Below are 16,851 nucleotides of genomic sequence, written 5' to 3'. Positions count from 1 at the left end.
TCGTTTTAGTGATAGTTAACTATCTTTGTTTGGTTGGTAATGTAGCAAAGGATCCATCTAGGCGATGCCGACTAGTTGAGATTAGTTTTTTGTTGTTACAGGTACATCGTACTGGTGTCTGTGAGGAGCCATTTTAGTCTAGTTATAGAACCTATAGATAAGAATCCCTAATTTGTGTTGAAATACTGATTACTATTGGAACAACATGGACTGAATGGAATTGAATAAGATGTAGGGCGTTCATCTAGCCGACCAAGTTTGATTGAAAATATACTTTCTTGATTGCATGAATATACTGTGCATTGAGTTAGTAAGATTAGTTATTGTGTTTGATCTTGTTTAGTTATCATTAAATTTATCTGCTTGGTTGGTAATGCCAGAATCAGTAACACTGAAAGACAATCATATCTGGCATTTTTTGTTTTCTTATCATGAAACATCCCAACTCCAAAAAACAATGGAGAGCCAAAAGTTTGCACCTTCCATCTCTATGATTCAAAACTTTTATGTGTATCATATCAAACTGGTAGATCATTTGTTAGACTTGCTAACGGAAGGCCTTGTAATGTTCTTCATTTGCACTGTTAAGGAAGCCAATCAGGCACTTGTAGAAATCGAAAAGTCATCAATGCAGTTGACTCCAAGGAACTGGTGCACCATCTTTTCTCAACCACTAGCTGAGAATGAAATTATTATTCGTGGGAGACATAGCCATCCTAGACGACCGAGCACTTGAGATCAAATATATATTGTGTAACTAGATAGGAGGATGTTATGTTTTCTTGATCACTTTTATGAGGCAGCTGATATATATCCTTCCTACACCCACTTTACCCTCTAGATAACAATAAGACTTCTCTAAAGAGTGGAATTTACAGAATATGTTAAATATTATTGATGACATGTGGGATGCATCATAACCAATTAAAATTGAAGAGTTTGCCATCCCATAAATTCAACTCTATAGCCTGGTGCCTATGATTTTTCTTGTTATGCTATGCCTATAGTGTTAGGGTGGGTGAGTACTTTTATTCATAAGAAAGCATGGTGAGTTTCTAAATTTTTAAAAATAGTTTTCATGGACAGTACACAGATTGTTATTACTTTACAGTTCATGCTGGGAGTCTAATTACATTTTTGTACTTCTTATTTGTCATTTTGGCTTCAGTTATCGTATTATTTGTTGTTGCTATTGTTCTTTTCTTCATTGTTTTCAGCACGACTTCTTCACTATTGTATTTGTTTTACATACTTATCTTTTGATATGCTTTATTTGAGCTGAGAGTTTATCGAAAACAGCCTCCTACGTACACACCACCCTCCCCAGGCCCCACTTGTGAGATTACACTCGGTATGTTGTTGTTATCCGTCATTTTGGAATTTATATGGGGATTAGATTGCAGAAACTGAGGATGCAAGAATTGTCAGAGAATTTGCTGAGCTAGTGGATGCAAGTGAAGCTTATCTTGCCCTGGTGAGATGCGATTACTTTGTTTATAGTAATTGCTAAAGACATTCATTTCTTTCTTAGCTTAATTAACATAGATTATGCTAAAATACTTACTCTGTTCTTAAGAATGGGGAAGAATCTTCTGAAGCTCAATCTCAGGAGAAGCATGTAGCAGCAACCATATCAGAGAGGTAAGACTACTCCTGTTCTAAATGTTGAACTTCCATCAATATGATATTATTTACATTGTTGAGAAGGCACTTTTTAGAAAGTTCTCATTCAGGTTTATGGGGATGAAAGCTGCTGTTATCACTGAAAATTTAAGACTGAAGAGTTTCTGCAATAAGCTTGGCTTCACCGTCTTAGAGCTCAATGAGGTAATTAGTAACATTAATAACCAGGTTGATTCATCCGCCTTTGCCTCTGAATTGTTCAAGTTGCTGGGGTTTCAAGAAGGGAAGACCTTAGAGTCAAGCCAATTTGATTTGGTTATTCTTCATGTTGGAGCTGGTCAAACGACAAACTGCCTAAAAGATTTGGATCTTGTCAATCGATTGGTTGGTAATTTGGTGCAAATGGCACATCCTGGAACGGAAGTAGGTTCTAGGTTGCACATGTCAGTTTTGTTGAGCTATGGTGCTGTTCATGAGTCTGATGATTCCACGTTTTCTATTGCTGACAGTAGACAAGAGAATAACTCTAAACTCTCTCTTATTTTCCCTCGTCAAAGTTATACAATTAAAGAAGGAAAACCACGACCAAATGTTAGGTAAGTGCAATTTTTCCACTTCCATTCTATATCATCCATGCATACTGTCGTCTGATGTATTCGTTAACAGGCAGCATTGCCCCATATTAGTGGCCCAGTGGCAGAATGCTGTCACTCGGAAGGATATGGCAGAAGCATATTCATATGAGGATTTCAAAGAGGTATTCAAACAGATTCCTTTCACTGCTCAGAAATATGCTGACACAACTAAGGAGAATGATTCATGCTCTTCTACACTTGTGTTCCTTTTAAATGCACTAGGCATTTTTAACACTTAGAAAATCTCCTAATTTATCAAGTCGTGTAGAATAGCCGGCAGAAATTCAAGAACCTTTCTGCATGTCTTTTACAATTTGCAGAGCTTGCATCATCTTCAAATAATTTGAGCGCCATTGTCAATTCTGTTCTGACATTTTAGTTACTCGTAGTATCCTTGATTTTGCGCTTGATCTCCATCCTTGTGTTTCTCTTACGTAAAATACCTTCAAAATTTACTGTTGTCACTAGAGTTATTGTCTGCTAACATGGATATTTATGATCCTACTAATATTTTGCGCTCTCATCTTTTAACCAGCATGGCGCAAACCTTGCGATTCCAACAGATAGATTTCTACATGAAGTGGCATTCAAGCTTTGGAAGGCTCCAAAATACGGAGCATGAGGTAGAACTGCGGAGAAAACATTGGTAAAAGACATCTGAATTTCCTGAATTCAGCTTTGTCATTTTGGACCTTTGTTTTGATGAAGGGGCTAGATCATCAGCGGAGATGTTTCTGATCGCCAGAAACTCTATATTCTTCCGGGAATAACTAGAACTAATAATCAGTCAACCCAATTTTCATGGCATCTCTCTCGGTTGTCGTTTCTAACTTATTGGGTGTATAATGTACTCTTTTGGGTGACACAATCAGTCTAATTCTATTGTTTTTTCCTGAGATATTGTGGTGATAGAAAGGCTCATTGTTTCGTATTGCATACTGCATGTCTGCATCTATTCTGCTTATGCCTTATGGACGAAATGCTCTTCAATCTTGGGTTTTTCTTTTGGCTTGCAGAAGAAATACTGTAATATTCCCCCCCCCCCCTCCCCCCCATGAAATACACATCTTGTTGCCATGCAGTTCAAGTTTGAGTTTTTTATACTAGCAGTGTGAGAAGGAGAATCTTACGTAATTGGTAAAGTTGCTGTCATGTGAGACCAGGAGGTCACAGTTCAAGTTGTGGAAACAACTTCTTGCAGAAATGCAGGGTAAGACTCTGTATAATAGACCCTTGTGGTCCGGTCCTTCCCTAAACCATGTGCATAGTGGGAGCTTAGTGCACCAGACTACTGTTTTTTCTATACTAGCAGTGTGAGCATCCAAGGCAGTGAGCTAGTGGTCAATGAAGTGTGTGTAAACCTTAGAGATAGGGTTCAAATCCCTACTACTAGCTTAAGCCTTGATGTCAGAGTTACAAAGTGAAATACTAGTGAGAGGTAGTAGGTATTCCATGAAATAGTTGAGGTGCACGGAAGTTGATCCTATATATCACTGTTATCTCAAACGGTACAAGTAGTAACTTCCTACTGACATGAAATAGGGATCTTGTCACAGAAGAATGGTCTAGGCAGTCAAGTAATAACTGTAACAAATAATACACATGACAACTGCATCTACACCAATTTTTTGAAGCTGACTACTGACCACTCAAACCGTAAAACACAGCCAAAAAAAGTGATAAACGAAACACGAAACAGAAATGCAGAATCAAAATCATTAACATAAAGACTTCCATTGTAGCTGTAAATTTGATAAAGAGTACTAGGTAGATAGATAAACGCGATGAAAGAAGAAAAACAAGGGCTTAAGATAAACGCGATGAAAGAAGAAAAACAAGGGCTTAAGGACAAAAAGAGATGCAACACAAACCATCAAACACTAGTCTAAGCCTGTTCTGAACTAACATGATGAACCAAGACTGTACTCCATAATCTTCGCCATCATCTCTTTTAACTCTTCAAGCAACTTCACACTCCTTTTGAGCCTAAAGCACATCTCAGCAACCAATGATTCTTGCAGGGAACTCTCAGATCCACCACCATGGGATGCTATTAGATCACCAAGAACCTCATCCTTAATCTCATTAACAAACTTTTCAAGACCGAAAGCAAATTGCCAATATGCAAAGAACCTCACATGCAAAGTTGCCATTCGATCATTAACAATTTCCACCTCGATCTCATGGTTACCCAACTTTTGAGGACTGAACACAATTTTCCAGTATGCAGCCATAGTCATCTTCAATTCAAAAGCTTGCTGCACAACATCTTTAGGCTGCCACCTCAAAAAAAAACATCAATTACTCCAAATCCTTTGATGTTTATTTTCGTCCCCCCTTTGGAATATTTGCAGAACTTCATAAATTTCTTTATTTGACCCATGAGACTGCTATAAGTAGCAACATATTCAGTAATACTAGTGAGGTCAGTCAGCCTACCCATCCCAATGATTTCTCGTATCCCATTGACCGATTTATCCTTCTTCTTGGCAATCAAATTTTGCACTGCCCGCTTAATGAAATACTGAAGTTCCGGGCAACTACCAGAATGATGCATCAAAACTTCGATGACAACTCCCTCTATATAGTTCCACAATTTTCCAACAAACTCCTCTGTAGTGGCAGAAATGTCTCTGACATTCTTCTGCAAAACATCCAGGAAATCGGGAAATCCAATCCTTTGTGCTTCATTTAAAAACATGAGCTCAACGAACAAGTTGTCTTCCTTCTTATCAGGATACTTTGAACGTAGCTCAGCAGAGTATTGTTTGAGTTCAAGATCAATCAACTCAGACCATTTAGCAGCACATTGCTTATCAAAATCTTCAGTGTACTCATCAAACTCTACTCCAAGAAATTTTTTCTTCAGAGACTCAATAGCCAAACTCTGAATGCGCATGAATGTAGCCAAAGCTTAAGCAACAGAACCTGAATGCTGTGGCAACTCGTTGAGAGCAGCAACATTTACTGCGAGTTTGTTGTTGATATTCTTCTCAATATCCAGAAAGCACTTGGAAATGATGTTTGCTTGAATTTGCACCAACTTATGTGCCAGAACAGGAATGCTAACCATGGACTTGTCCATCTTGGATAACAGTGCAGAGTTTCAAAAAGCCTTGCTTCCTCACTAAGAGCTTCTTCATAAGACTCGTTCGCGATACGATTCTTAACACAAACATAGCCAAGTCCAACATTCATGTCACTTGTAGTAACTTTCTCAAGCAGTCCTTCAGGAGCTCTATCTACCTTTGTCACAACCACTAGAGTCTTTTCCCCAGTTTTGTCCACTTTTTTGGACATCTTAAAGCATTCACAAGTAGAGAAATCAACAGTGGCTGATAAAACATTCACAATTATGCTTTCCTCTGGTGTTATATATTTCATAACAATTTCTGAAATTTGTTCAAAAGTATCTGTTGAGTTTCCATGAACCGGGACCGTAGGTATTCCAGGCAAATCCACCATAGTCAAGTCAGTAACACCATTCTTTTTCACTATGAGTGTTAAAGGGATATTGGATATTCCCTTATCATGTCCAGCAATCTCATTAGTTGCAAGAATAATGGCCTCTGCTACGTGAAATTCATCGGTTGGAACTGATTTTCCATTGTACTCCAAGTAAACCTTTGTCTCACTATGATTTTGGAGCTTCATGATGAGAGGCACTCTAGTGCAAATGCCTTCCCCTCTAGGAAGACTAATTCCGGCAAGTGATTCAAGCACACTGGACTTCCCCGAAGACTGATCACCAATCACCACAATGGTAGGCAGCTGAATGCCATCCTGCATGATGTTGAGGTGTCCAAGCTTGAAGATGCTAGGCAGCTTAATGTCTTCTTGCATACTATTGAGTTGCCTAAGCTTGTCCACACAATCAAGGAGCGGTCGAATCATATCATTGAACGATAAAACAATTGGTGCATGGACTACAGAGCCTTGTGGTTCTACCCCTCCAAGATGTTTTGGATCACTGGAAGAAGAGTCATTGCTTACTTGTTGGGATGTCATTGTTGGAAAGGTTTAGTATCTGTTAAATCTAACTCTTGATGACCACATGAACGAACTCAAAGTATCCCTATTTATACATGATATTTGATCATTTATGTGAACTTCTGCAGATTAGTGTGAAAAGAATAGCATGGGGACTTAACTAGACTTAATGGTTTTTTATCCCAAAAAATACTGATCTCATCCTTGTAGTTACAGTTAATGCATCAGAAAAACATTTGAACTTCTTCTATAGATGGTGTGAACAGCATATCTAGAGACACACACTTCCAGTATAATTAATGCTTTTGTTTCCCTCAAAACAACTGGGCTGTTTAACTAAGAGCCATGTTTTCTGCTATTCATAAGCAAATAAATGTTAATTATTCACTAGGATATAGGAAATGAAAAAGGGAAAAAATATGTGAAATTTCACCATCCCTCTTTTAATTATTGTTAGTTAGGGAAATTTTGGTATTTTGAATATATACAGCTTACATATTGAGGAGATATCCACTTCAACTTTTCTTTTCTATGACTGCCAACTATACAAAACAAGACAAACGTTGTATTAAATGACCTACAGTTGCAAAGAACATGTTCTCTACAGCAAAATTTAGAAAGTAAAGTATCATTCAAACAATGAATCCCTTTTTGTTAAATTCAAAATTCAGCAATAACATTTTCAAGAATGATTTATTTTAAAAAAAACAAGAACCTTTCAAGAATGTAGAGTAAACATATTCATGATATGGTAGGTCCCTTTTAGCACTATAATGATCTGTGTAGAAATTTATCATTTAAAGCTCTATTATTTTTGAGTCCCCCACCTGGGGGCCCTTCTACTCCACCCTTCATCTCTTGCTTCAATTATTGAATTGAAAAAAGTAATGAATAGTCAAGAAACCAGAGTCCATTATTTTGTTTTTGGGAAAAAGGACAGTTTTGCCACTTCTTTTTTCTATGGCTGTAAGCTGTAGACTGTAGATAAAATATAGTTGTATCAATTACAAGTAAGATCACTAGCAAAAGAGAGAGAGAGAGCAATCATTCTTGATTACATATCACTCTTAGCATTCAACAGGTAAAATAAAGTTGTTAGTAATTTAAGATTGAAACATTTATCTTCTCAAAATTCTTAAAATCATTTTGTGGTTCCTTGTTTTGCTTGCAGATTTCAGAAATGGAGGTAGTTGGTGGAGCATTTCTCTCTTCAGCTTTGAATGTTCTTTTTGAAAGGCTTGCTCCTCAGGGTGATCTTCTCAACATGTTTCATAAGCAAAAGCATCATGTTCGGCTCTTAAAGAAGCTGAAAATGACTTTGCGTGGTCTTCAGATTGTGCTAAGTGATGCAGAGAATAAGCAAGCATCAAATCCATCTGTGAGAGACTGGCTTAATGAGCTTCGAGTTGCTGTGGACTCTGCTGAAAATTTAATAGAAGAAGTCAATTATGAAGCGTTGAGGCTTAAGGTGGAAGGTCAGAATCAAAATGTTGCAGAAGCACTATTGAAACATTGGAAAATTTGCAACCTGTGCTTGAGTGATGATTTTTGTCTTAACATAAAGGAGAAGTTGGAAGATACTGTTGAAACATTGAAGGATTTGCAAGAGCAAATTGGTGACCTTGGCTTAACGGAGCATTTTGGTTCAACTAAACAAGAAACTAGAACACCTTCAACTTCTTTGGTTGATGATTCTGATATCTTTGGAAGGCAGAGTGAAATAGAGGATTTGATTGACCGTTTATTGTGTGAAGATGCAAGTGGAAAAAATCTGACAGTAGTTCCTATTGTTGGAATGGGCGGCCTGGGTAAGACAACACTTGCTAAAGCGATTTACCATGATGAGAGGGTGAAGAACCATTTTGGTTTGAAAGCTTGGTATTGTGTTTCTGAGCCATATGATGCTTTGAGACTAACGAAAGGGTTACTTCAAGAAATTGACTCATTTGACTCAAAGGATGTCCACAACAATCTTAATCAGCTTCAAGTCAAATTGAAGGAAAACTTAAAGGGAAAGAAGCTTCTTATTGTTCTGGATGATGTGTGGAATGACAACTACAACGAATGGGATGACTTGAGAAATCTGTTTGTACATGGAGATGTAGGAAGTAAGATCATTGTGACGACACGTAAAGGGAGTGTTGCCTTGATGATGGGAAATGAGCAAATTAGCATGGACCATTTGTCTATTGAAGCCTCTTGGTCTTTATTTAAAAGACATGCATTTGAAAACATGGATCCTATGGGACATCCAAAACTTGAAGAGGTCGGAAAACAAATTGCAGCTAAGTGCAAGGGACTGCCCTTAGCTCTGAAGACTCTTGCTGGCATGTTACGCTCCAAATCAGAGGTCGATAGCTGGAAACGTATTTTGAGAAGTGAAATATGGGATCTGCCACACAATGACATACTACCAGCGTTGATGTTGAGCTACAATGATCTTCCCGCACATTTAAAGAGATGTTTTTCCTTTTGTGCAATATTTCCTAAAGATTATCCATTTAGGAAAGAACAAGTCATTCATCTGTGGATTGCCAATGGTCTCGTACCTCAGGAAGATGAAATAATTGAAGATTCAGGCAACCAATACTTTCTCGAGTTGAGGTCAAGATCATTATTCGAAAGGGTCCCAAATCCTTCGGAAGGGAACATAGAGACATTCTTAATGCATGACCTTGTCAATGATTTAGCCCAAATTGCATCTTCAAAACTTTGTATCAGGTTGGAAGAGAGCCAAGGATCTCATATGTTGGAAAAAAGTCGGCATTTATCTTATTCAATGGGAAATGATGGTGAGTTTGAGAAATTGACTCCCCTCTACAAATTGGAGCAGTTGAGGACATTGCTTCCGACATGTATTGATCTCAATGATTATTATTATTACCCTCTAAGCAAGAGGGTGCAACTTAACATACTGCCAAGACTAAGATCCTTGAGGGTACTATCATTGTCTCATTACAGGATTAAGGAGTTGCCAAATGAATTGTTTATCAAATTAAAGCTCCTCAGATTTTTGGACCTTTCTATGACAATGATTGAAAAGTTTCCTAATTCCATTTGTGTAATGTATAACTTAGAGACACTTCTCCTGTCATCTTGTGGTTATCTTGAGGAGCTACCGCTGCATATGGAGAAGTTGATTAACTTGCATCAGCTTGACATAAGCAACACTTGTCGCTTGAAGATGCCGCTACATCTTAGCAAGTTGAAAAGCCTCCAAGTGTTAGTGGGAGCCAAGTTTCTCGTAGGTGGTCGCGGTGGTTTGAGAATGGAAGAGTTGGGTGAAGTACATAACTTGTATGGATCTCTATCAGTTGTAGAGTTGCAAAATGTGGTTGATAGAAGGGAAGCTGTGAAGGCAAAGATGAGGGAGAAGAATCATGTTGACAAGTTATCTTTGGCTTGGAGTAAAAGTAGTAGTGTAGACAATTCACAAACTGAAAGAGACATACTTGATGAGCTACGCCCACATAAAACTATAAAAGAAGTTGAAATCACTGGATATAGAGGGACCAAATTTCCAAATTGGCTAGCTGATCCTTTGTTTCTTAAGCTGGTAGAATTGTCTCTTAGCCATTGCAAGGACTGTGATTCATTGCCAGCACTGGGACAGCTTCCTTCTTTGAAAAGCCTTTCGATTAGAGAGATGCATCGAATAACAGAGGTCACTGAAGAATTCTATGGCAGTTCGTCTTCCACAATGTCTTTTAACTCTCTTGAGAAGCTTGAATTTGAACATTTGCCAGAGTGGAAGCAATGGCACGTACTAGGAAGTGGAGAGTTCCCTACACTTGAGAAGCTTTCAATTGCAAATTGTCCAAAGTTGATGGGGAAGTTGCCTGAAAATCTCTGTTCTCTGAAAGAATTGACCATTTCAGAATGTCCCGAACTCAATTTGGAGACACCCATCCAACTTTCAAGTTTAAAATGGTTTGAAGTTGGTGGTTCTCCTAAGGTTGGAGTTCTTTTTGATGAAGCTCAGCTGTTTACATCCCAACTTGAGGGAATGAAGCAGATTAAGGGATTATATATTGATAATTGTAACTCTCTTACCTCCTTACCTTTTAGTATTCTTCCCAGTACCTTGAAGAGAATATGGATATCTGATTGCCAGAAATTGAAATTGGAGGCGTCAGTTGGTGAGATGTTTCTCGGGGATTTGCTACTGGTAGAATGTGATTCTATAACTGAGTTGGTCTCAAGAGCATGTTATTTGTCTATAAGGAGTTGCCACAACCTTACTAGTTTGTTAATTCCTACTGCCACTGAAAAGCTCGCTTGCAACAACCTTACACAGCTGAAGCGGCTGCCACAACTCCTTTCATCTCTTAAGGAACTGCAACTGTCGAATTGTCCAGAAATAGAGTCCTTTCCTCAAGGAGGATTGCCCTTCAATTTACAACTCCTTTCAATCTGGAATTGCAAGAAACTGGTGAATGGCCGAAAGGAGTGGCGTTTACAGAGACTCCCCTGTCTCAAAGTGTTAGTGATTGTACATGATGGCAGTGACGAAGAGATTCTTGCTGCTGGTGAGAATTGGGAGTTGCCTTCCTCTATTCAAACACTTAGAACAGAGAATCTGAAAACATTAAGCAGCCAAGTTCTCAAAAGCCTCACCTCTCTTCAATCTCTATGTATTAAGGGTAATTTACCTCAAATTCAGTCAAAGCTGGAAGAAGGGCTTCACTCCTCTCCTTCTCTTCAATGTCTAGGCATTTCCTCGTGCCATCAACTCCAGTCTCTTGCCCCCCTGCCCACCTCCCTCTCTAGGCTGATCATCGATGATTGCCCTAATCTCAAATCTCTTCCACCCCTGCCCTCCTCCCTCTCTGAGCTGACCATCACTGATTGCTGTAATCTCAAATCCCTTCCAGTAAAAGGGATGCTCCCTTCCCTCTCTGAACTATCTATTTCCAAATGTCCATTCCTCAAACCACTCCTAAAATTTGACAAGGGGAAATACTGGCCAGAAATTGCTCATATCTCCACCATAAAGATCGATGACGAATACCTTTAACATTTAAAACAAATGTAAGTTTTTCTTTAGCATTATTCAGGATTTTTATTAATGATTATCGGCTATTAACTTAGCAAACTTTTTTCTTTGTCAGGATTCTGATAACAATATATTCAAGTTGTTACCGTTCTAGCTCAGGTGGTAATAGGAAAGTTCTGCTGCTTCTCTATTGAATAGACAGTGCTTCAATGTGGTCTGACAGCAAAGTGTAAGTGAATAAACATAGTTTCACAGTTTTATTACCGTTGACTGTAAACGTTATGTTTATACTTTGAACTGTTTATACACAAATCTGTGTGATCATTACAAATGACGTATCCCTTTGATATTAATGACATTTAATATTCTTTTCAGAATATAAATTATGCCGTTCTCATCATCAAACACATAGCTTTATTTTTATGCTCCATAGAGAATATAAATTTTAGAAAAGATAATAACGGATAACGATCAGAAGTTTTAGGAAATAAGTAAACTTCCACTGTCAGAATTAGATGTTATAGACTTGCAGCTAGTTGTTGTGCGTTATATAATTCTTGGATGACAGGTATTGGATTGGTTTCTCATTGCTTATTGATTTATGGTCTTTTAAGCATATGAAGAAAGAATATGCATCAATCATCCATAGGAATGTCAGTATACGCCATCACCACATCTATTGTTAGGACATAAAAAGAACATGTCTAAGTTATCTGAATTTCTGAAGGTGTAATGGTTAGAGCAAACTGTAAATGCAATATAAAAAGTACAGTATAAGAAATAGGGAAGACTTTGAGGAGTGAAATTTGTTTGCATAATTTCTTGATGTTATTTACTGATTAAATGATATATGTGTATTTCAATTCATACTTGCTTAAACATCCTCAGGACTGCAGTTGGTATTGGAAAAAGCTATGATGCAATGGGCTGGAATCAGATTACAACATGAGGGCATGCGACGAGTGTTAATGGAAATCAGGAGGAAACATTGGAAATCCATACAAAAGGAGGTTATTGCAGCCATCTAGGGGGGCAATGATCTACCATACATGGAGGGCTCGGAATTGGAAGCTGTTCAAAGGAGAAACTGTATATACAGTGGAGTTGATGGGTAGATTGACTTTACCTTGCCTACACAAGAAACTTCATAGATATAGGGGTTTAATGCAAAGATTACACTTGTAAGTTGTAACTAGTTTTTTTTTTGTTTCTTTCTTTCTGAGGGCGGTGATCATCTGGCTTATTCAAAGGAGATGTCGAGGTGCTCTTTGGCTTGTAATCATTTACACTCAGAAAATTCCTTATTCATTCAAAATTAGTCCTAATCTGGAAAACTTCCAGGTATTACGATGTGTGTTATCTGAGAAGCATCTATGTTTCATACAAAGATGAGAGCAATTTTCATGTGCATTTCAGGACCTTATAGTGTTAATCTGCTTTTCTTACATCGATATTGATAGTAATGTTTATTTTAGTTGAAAAATAAAAAATCCATATTCGGGTAATAAAGCCCCAAACTTCCTACAATGACTGTATACATATGATGGTGCTTCCACTTGAACACCCTTATCTTCATTCCCTTAAGACTTTCACCTGGAATCGCCATCCCTTCTGACTTATGCTAAATGAAACAGAGCAGCCTTATTATATATATAGAATCAATATTTTCGTATGTATATGTGAAGTAGGAAACAAATTCAATATTTCTGGCTGTGTTTTGATGAGAATAACAGAGTTTATTTTCCTTTCCGGAATTAACTTCGTATTCAACTTCAAAAACTCATAAGTTTAGTTTATATGATATAGGAAATAAAGAAATAGTAAGAATTCTAAGTAGTGTAGGATTTATTATTTGGTATTTATTTAATTATGTCTAGCTAGAATTTATTTGTCCCACCTTATATAGGAATAGGTTTATAGGGATGTCTTATTATATATTTTCATATAAGGCTATTCAAATCGAACCGAAACCGATAATCCGAAAAACAGAGGTATTGCTTTATGGTAATGGATTATTGGTATAGCGGTTTCACTGATGATTTTAATTTTTTTTTATTATCGGGTTATCGGTTCTGAATGGGTTAATCGAAAATTCGATAGTGACTCAAAACGTCGTTGCTTCTTACATGTTATGTGTTTTTCAAGAATCACGCATATAAAAGTATTATAAATACAACTCAAAATATTTAAAAGACATATAATAATCGATAAAAAAAACTTAGTTGACTCTCAAAATTTCAATCTTGTCACAAAAATTTGGACGGAGAGAAGTTATGTTTTAAGTTTATCAATATTCAAACAACTTATTATTATAATAAAGTGGTCATACTTTTCGTTTCTCTGCATGATTTTATACATTTGTTTCATTATTATTAATTGTTCTTCTTTTTAGCTAAATAATTTCAAATAAAAATATCCCAAAGTAGAGGGCTAGAAATCAAAGTGACTGGCTACTGGCTTGTTAAGATTAAGTAGAGGCAATAATAAAAAATAATACTAAGTAAATATTTTTGGGGCGTTGGGTGGATGGCAGGGGTGGGATGGTCAAGGGGTAGGGGTTGGGGGCGTTGGGTGAGTAGGAGGATACAATAATAAATAATATAAGTTGTCACTTGTGTTATTTTCCTCATTTTTAAGTGACTTGTTTTCCTGTAGAGAATGTAAGAAAATGTTTTCTTCCATACCAAACACACCCTAATCAGTATATTTGTTGTTTTAGCAAACAAGCATATTGCTAACTGTTGTCAATAAACCAACAGTGTATTGTACCTTCATAGTAGAAAAAAAATACTGGGCAATGTGTATGCAGATCTTATAGAGGTTGTTTCCGATAAATTCTCAATGCAAGTAAACATAGTGTTACAGAATGCAAGTAAACACAGTGTTACAGAATATTGTAAAGATATTATTTTACCTTATATAGCTAGCTAATAATAGAAAGATGTGTAGAATATTTGCTTACCATTTATAGAACCTCCAGTGATTGTATATATACGTGTACTTCTTAACATAGTGAAATACAAGTTCTACTATTTCCATATTCCAAATAACATGGTATCACAGTCAGGCCTTTGGCTTCGTTGAGTGGAACTTTAATTGAGGGAATTGAGGGATCAGATTAGTCCTTTGTTTGTTTGAGAAGAACCTGTTTGAGTCCTTTGTTTTTATTTGAAAAGATTTGTCCTTTCGAGTGAAGTGTTGGAATTATTATCTACTAAATACACTACAAGGAAAACAGAAGAGGTACTCATTTTTTGTGTTTTGGGTTTGATATTCTTGCTCAAACTTCTTGGCTATCGTTCGTGTTCGAGTTTTGTGTGGTGAAGGTCACTATTCCAGCTCGTCCTGTCCGTGTTCGCTGCCCAAGGAAAGGTGAGGATTTCGCCCTTATTCCGTTTACAACTCTTCCTTCTTTTCAATCTTTGTATATATAAGATGATCTTGCATAAGTAAATTGTTTTCGTTAAGATTTCTTTGTTGTTAGAGAATGTTCGTATTTCCTTGAAATATAAACTGAATACCAGCATCACTTCTTCAAAATGCTTAGTCGTAATGGTTTTCCGTGTTGCTTCGAATTTGATTTAATGACTCGCTTTCCATGGCTTATATATCAAATGCTCCTCATACCCCATTCCCGATTTGTTTGGTGAGTATGGTCTATTCCGTTGCTTGCTTTGTGAGGTTACCTTTCGTCTTCCATGGATGTGATCATTTCGGAATGTTTCCCTGATGTTTGGAGGCCGGCATGTCGGTATTATATCGGTATAGCTTTCATATGCCTAATTTCGCCCCTTATGGTTACATTGTGTTTGCTTGCTTGCCTAAATAATGGTATGGCTTTATTCATGTTTGTCTCCTAAATCAAATCGGTTTTGTCCCCGTTCTTAAAGGAGTCATGGCTCATTTTGTCACGCCTCGAGCCTACACCCTGGACGTGGCCGGCACTCGGAGACCATTGCTGGCCCCCAAGCGAACCCTTGGCCTGGCTTTTTTAACTCAGCGGAAATCTAACTTAACAGAATAACTCCATGCAATGAAAGGTCATAAAACAACCCAACTGATAAATCTGGCCAAAAAGGCAAATCGAGTCTCAAAATAGAATATTACATATATACATAGATCAGAGACTCAAAACTAACTGACTGACTGTCTGTCTATGAAGCCTCTATAATACTAAGATGGATATTGGGACAGACCCCGCAACATCCTAATAAAACAAAACTAAGAGAACAAAACAATCGAGTCCTCCGGAAATCAAGGAGGCTCACCACTGACTCTAGAGTGTTCAGCTGGATCAACGGCGTGCTGGATGCTGATCCTAGGTACCTGTGTCTGCATCATAAAAAGATGCAGGCCAATTGGCATCAGTACATGGAATGTACGAGTATGCGAGCTGGACCGCTAAACAACAACTTAAGCTTGAAAGGGATACAAAAGAGAACTTACCTTGGCTCTGTTCAACTCATGAATAACTGAACTAGGGTATAAAGCAATGAGACGCATGCAATATATATAAAGCTTTGTAAAACTATTTAAAACATGACGTCGAAATCATATTTATAATATCATAAAAATACCATGTTTCCTCTCAAAGTCTACTTGTGCAATGCATGAATGAAGTCCCATACCCCCATCCATACTAAGCAGAACCCCTCGAGGAACCATGCAATCTTTCATGTGGGAGTTTCTTTAACCGATAGCCACCACTACATGCTTAAGTAGTGATACAACGTTTTACTTCACGTTGCCCAAGGACCATCCTATACCTTGTCGTGATATAGGACCTTACTTTAACTTTTGCTTAGTAGATCCACTAGCTTATCTTTCTTGATCATCTAAAAAGTATGATCCGAGAAATCCCATGTTTGGCTACATGGTTCTTATGGAGAGTTGAGTTAATATGAACTCGTGTCCCCAATTCGGTGCTCAAGATTACTCCCAAAAATATTTTAGCTCATTAGTGTTTTAAACACATCTTTCTTTAGTTGAGATAATTACTCAAAACTTAGCCCAAAGGCTCTTGAAAACTCTTTCTAAAAAGAACAAATCAAAACCATATTTTAATATGATCATTGATGACTCGGGATATTCATATTGCTTAAACATTGATGGTATATCTAGAGACCATACTGTTTAAACATTGATGACATACTCGATTTGTCATACTAATCATATTTTAGAAACTCTTTTGCAAAACTCATCTTTTCTCAAAAAGAGATAGTATTCAACTTCTCAAAACTCTTTTGGAAATCTCAGTTTCCTCTTATCTTAAATGTGAGAACATTTATAAACTTCTTTGGGAAATACTTAGTTCCCTAATAACTTTTGAGAAATGAACTCAACTCTTGACTCTTGAATTAACTCGAAACTCTTGACTTAACTGAAAACTCTTGACTTAACTGGAAACTCGATACTCTTTACTTGACTTGAAACTTGAGACTGTTTACTTAACTTGAGACTCCATGCTCTTTACTCAACTTGAAACTCTATACTTAACTTGGAACTCTATACTCTTTGCTTGACTTGAAACTTAAGCCTCTTTGCTTAGCTTGAAACTCTATACTCTTTGCTTAATTTGAAACTTGAGCCTTAAAATGAAGTTAAAAC

The 16,851-nt window shown here is 37.2% G+C and overlaps 3 protein-coding genes and 1 pseudogene across 4 annotated transcripts; 2 read left to right on the top strand and 2 right to left on the bottom strand.

The window, feature by feature from the left end:
* Positions 1 to 45: 45 nt before the first annotated feature.
* Positions 46 to 2,512, top strand: LOC125850275 (uncharacterized; the record flags this gene model as incomplete). The annotated part of the gene is made up of 5 exons (XM_049530130.1): positions 46 to 101; positions 1,397 to 1,474; positions 1,577 to 1,641; positions 1,734 to 2,219; positions 2,290 to 2,512. Coding segments are annotated over 5 exons (893 nt in total), but the record flags the coding sequence as incomplete, so codon positions are not given.
* Positions 2,513 to 4,159: 1,647 nt separating this feature from the next.
* On the bottom strand, positions 4,160 to 4,498 carry LOC125850277 (uncharacterized). The gene has a single exon (XM_049530134.1). The coding sequence runs from the start codon at positions 4,496 to 4,498 to the stop codon at positions 4,160 to 4,162; it is 339 nt and encodes a 112-aa protein (XP_049386091.1).
* Positions 4,499 to 4,542: 44 nt separating this feature from the next.
* Positions 4,543 to 6,266, bottom strand: LOC125850274 (putative dynamin-related protein 4A; annotated as a pseudogene).
* An 884-nt stretch (positions 6,267 to 7,150) lies between these two features.
* LOC125850276 (putative disease resistance RPP13-like protein 1) lies at positions 7,151 to 12,698 on the top strand. Of its 2 annotated transcripts, none has more exons than XM_049530133.1 (4): positions 7,151 to 7,329; positions 7,420 to 11,279; positions 11,360 to 11,473; positions 12,141 to 12,698. In XM_049530133.1, exon 2 carries the CDS (start codon positions 7,429 to 7,431, stop codon positions 11,263 to 11,265), a length of 3,837 nt encoding a protein of 1,278 aa, XP_049386090.1. In that variant the 5' UTR covers positions 7,151 to 7,329; positions 7,420 to 7,428; the 3' UTR covers positions 11,266 to 11,279; positions 11,360 to 11,473; positions 12,141 to 12,698. The 2 variants fall into 2 exon arrangements, with proteins under 2 accessions (XP_049386090.1, XP_049386088.1); XM_049530131.1 differs by having other exon boundaries at positions 12,133 to 12,698.
* The last annotated feature ends 4,153 nt before the right edge of the window (positions 12,699 to 16,851 follow it).

The sequence above is a fragment of the Solanum stenotomum genome, unplaced genomic scaffold (assembly GCF_019186545.1).
Source record: "Solanum stenotomum isolate F172 unplaced genomic scaffold, ASM1918654v1 scaffold15800, whole genome shotgun sequence".
Lineage (NCBI taxonomy): Eukaryota > Viridiplantae > Streptophyta > Magnoliopsida > Solanales > Solanaceae > Solanum > Solanum stenotomum.
Note: the sequence above shows the minus strand (reverse complement) of the source record. Positions and strands in the feature narration are given on the sequence as shown.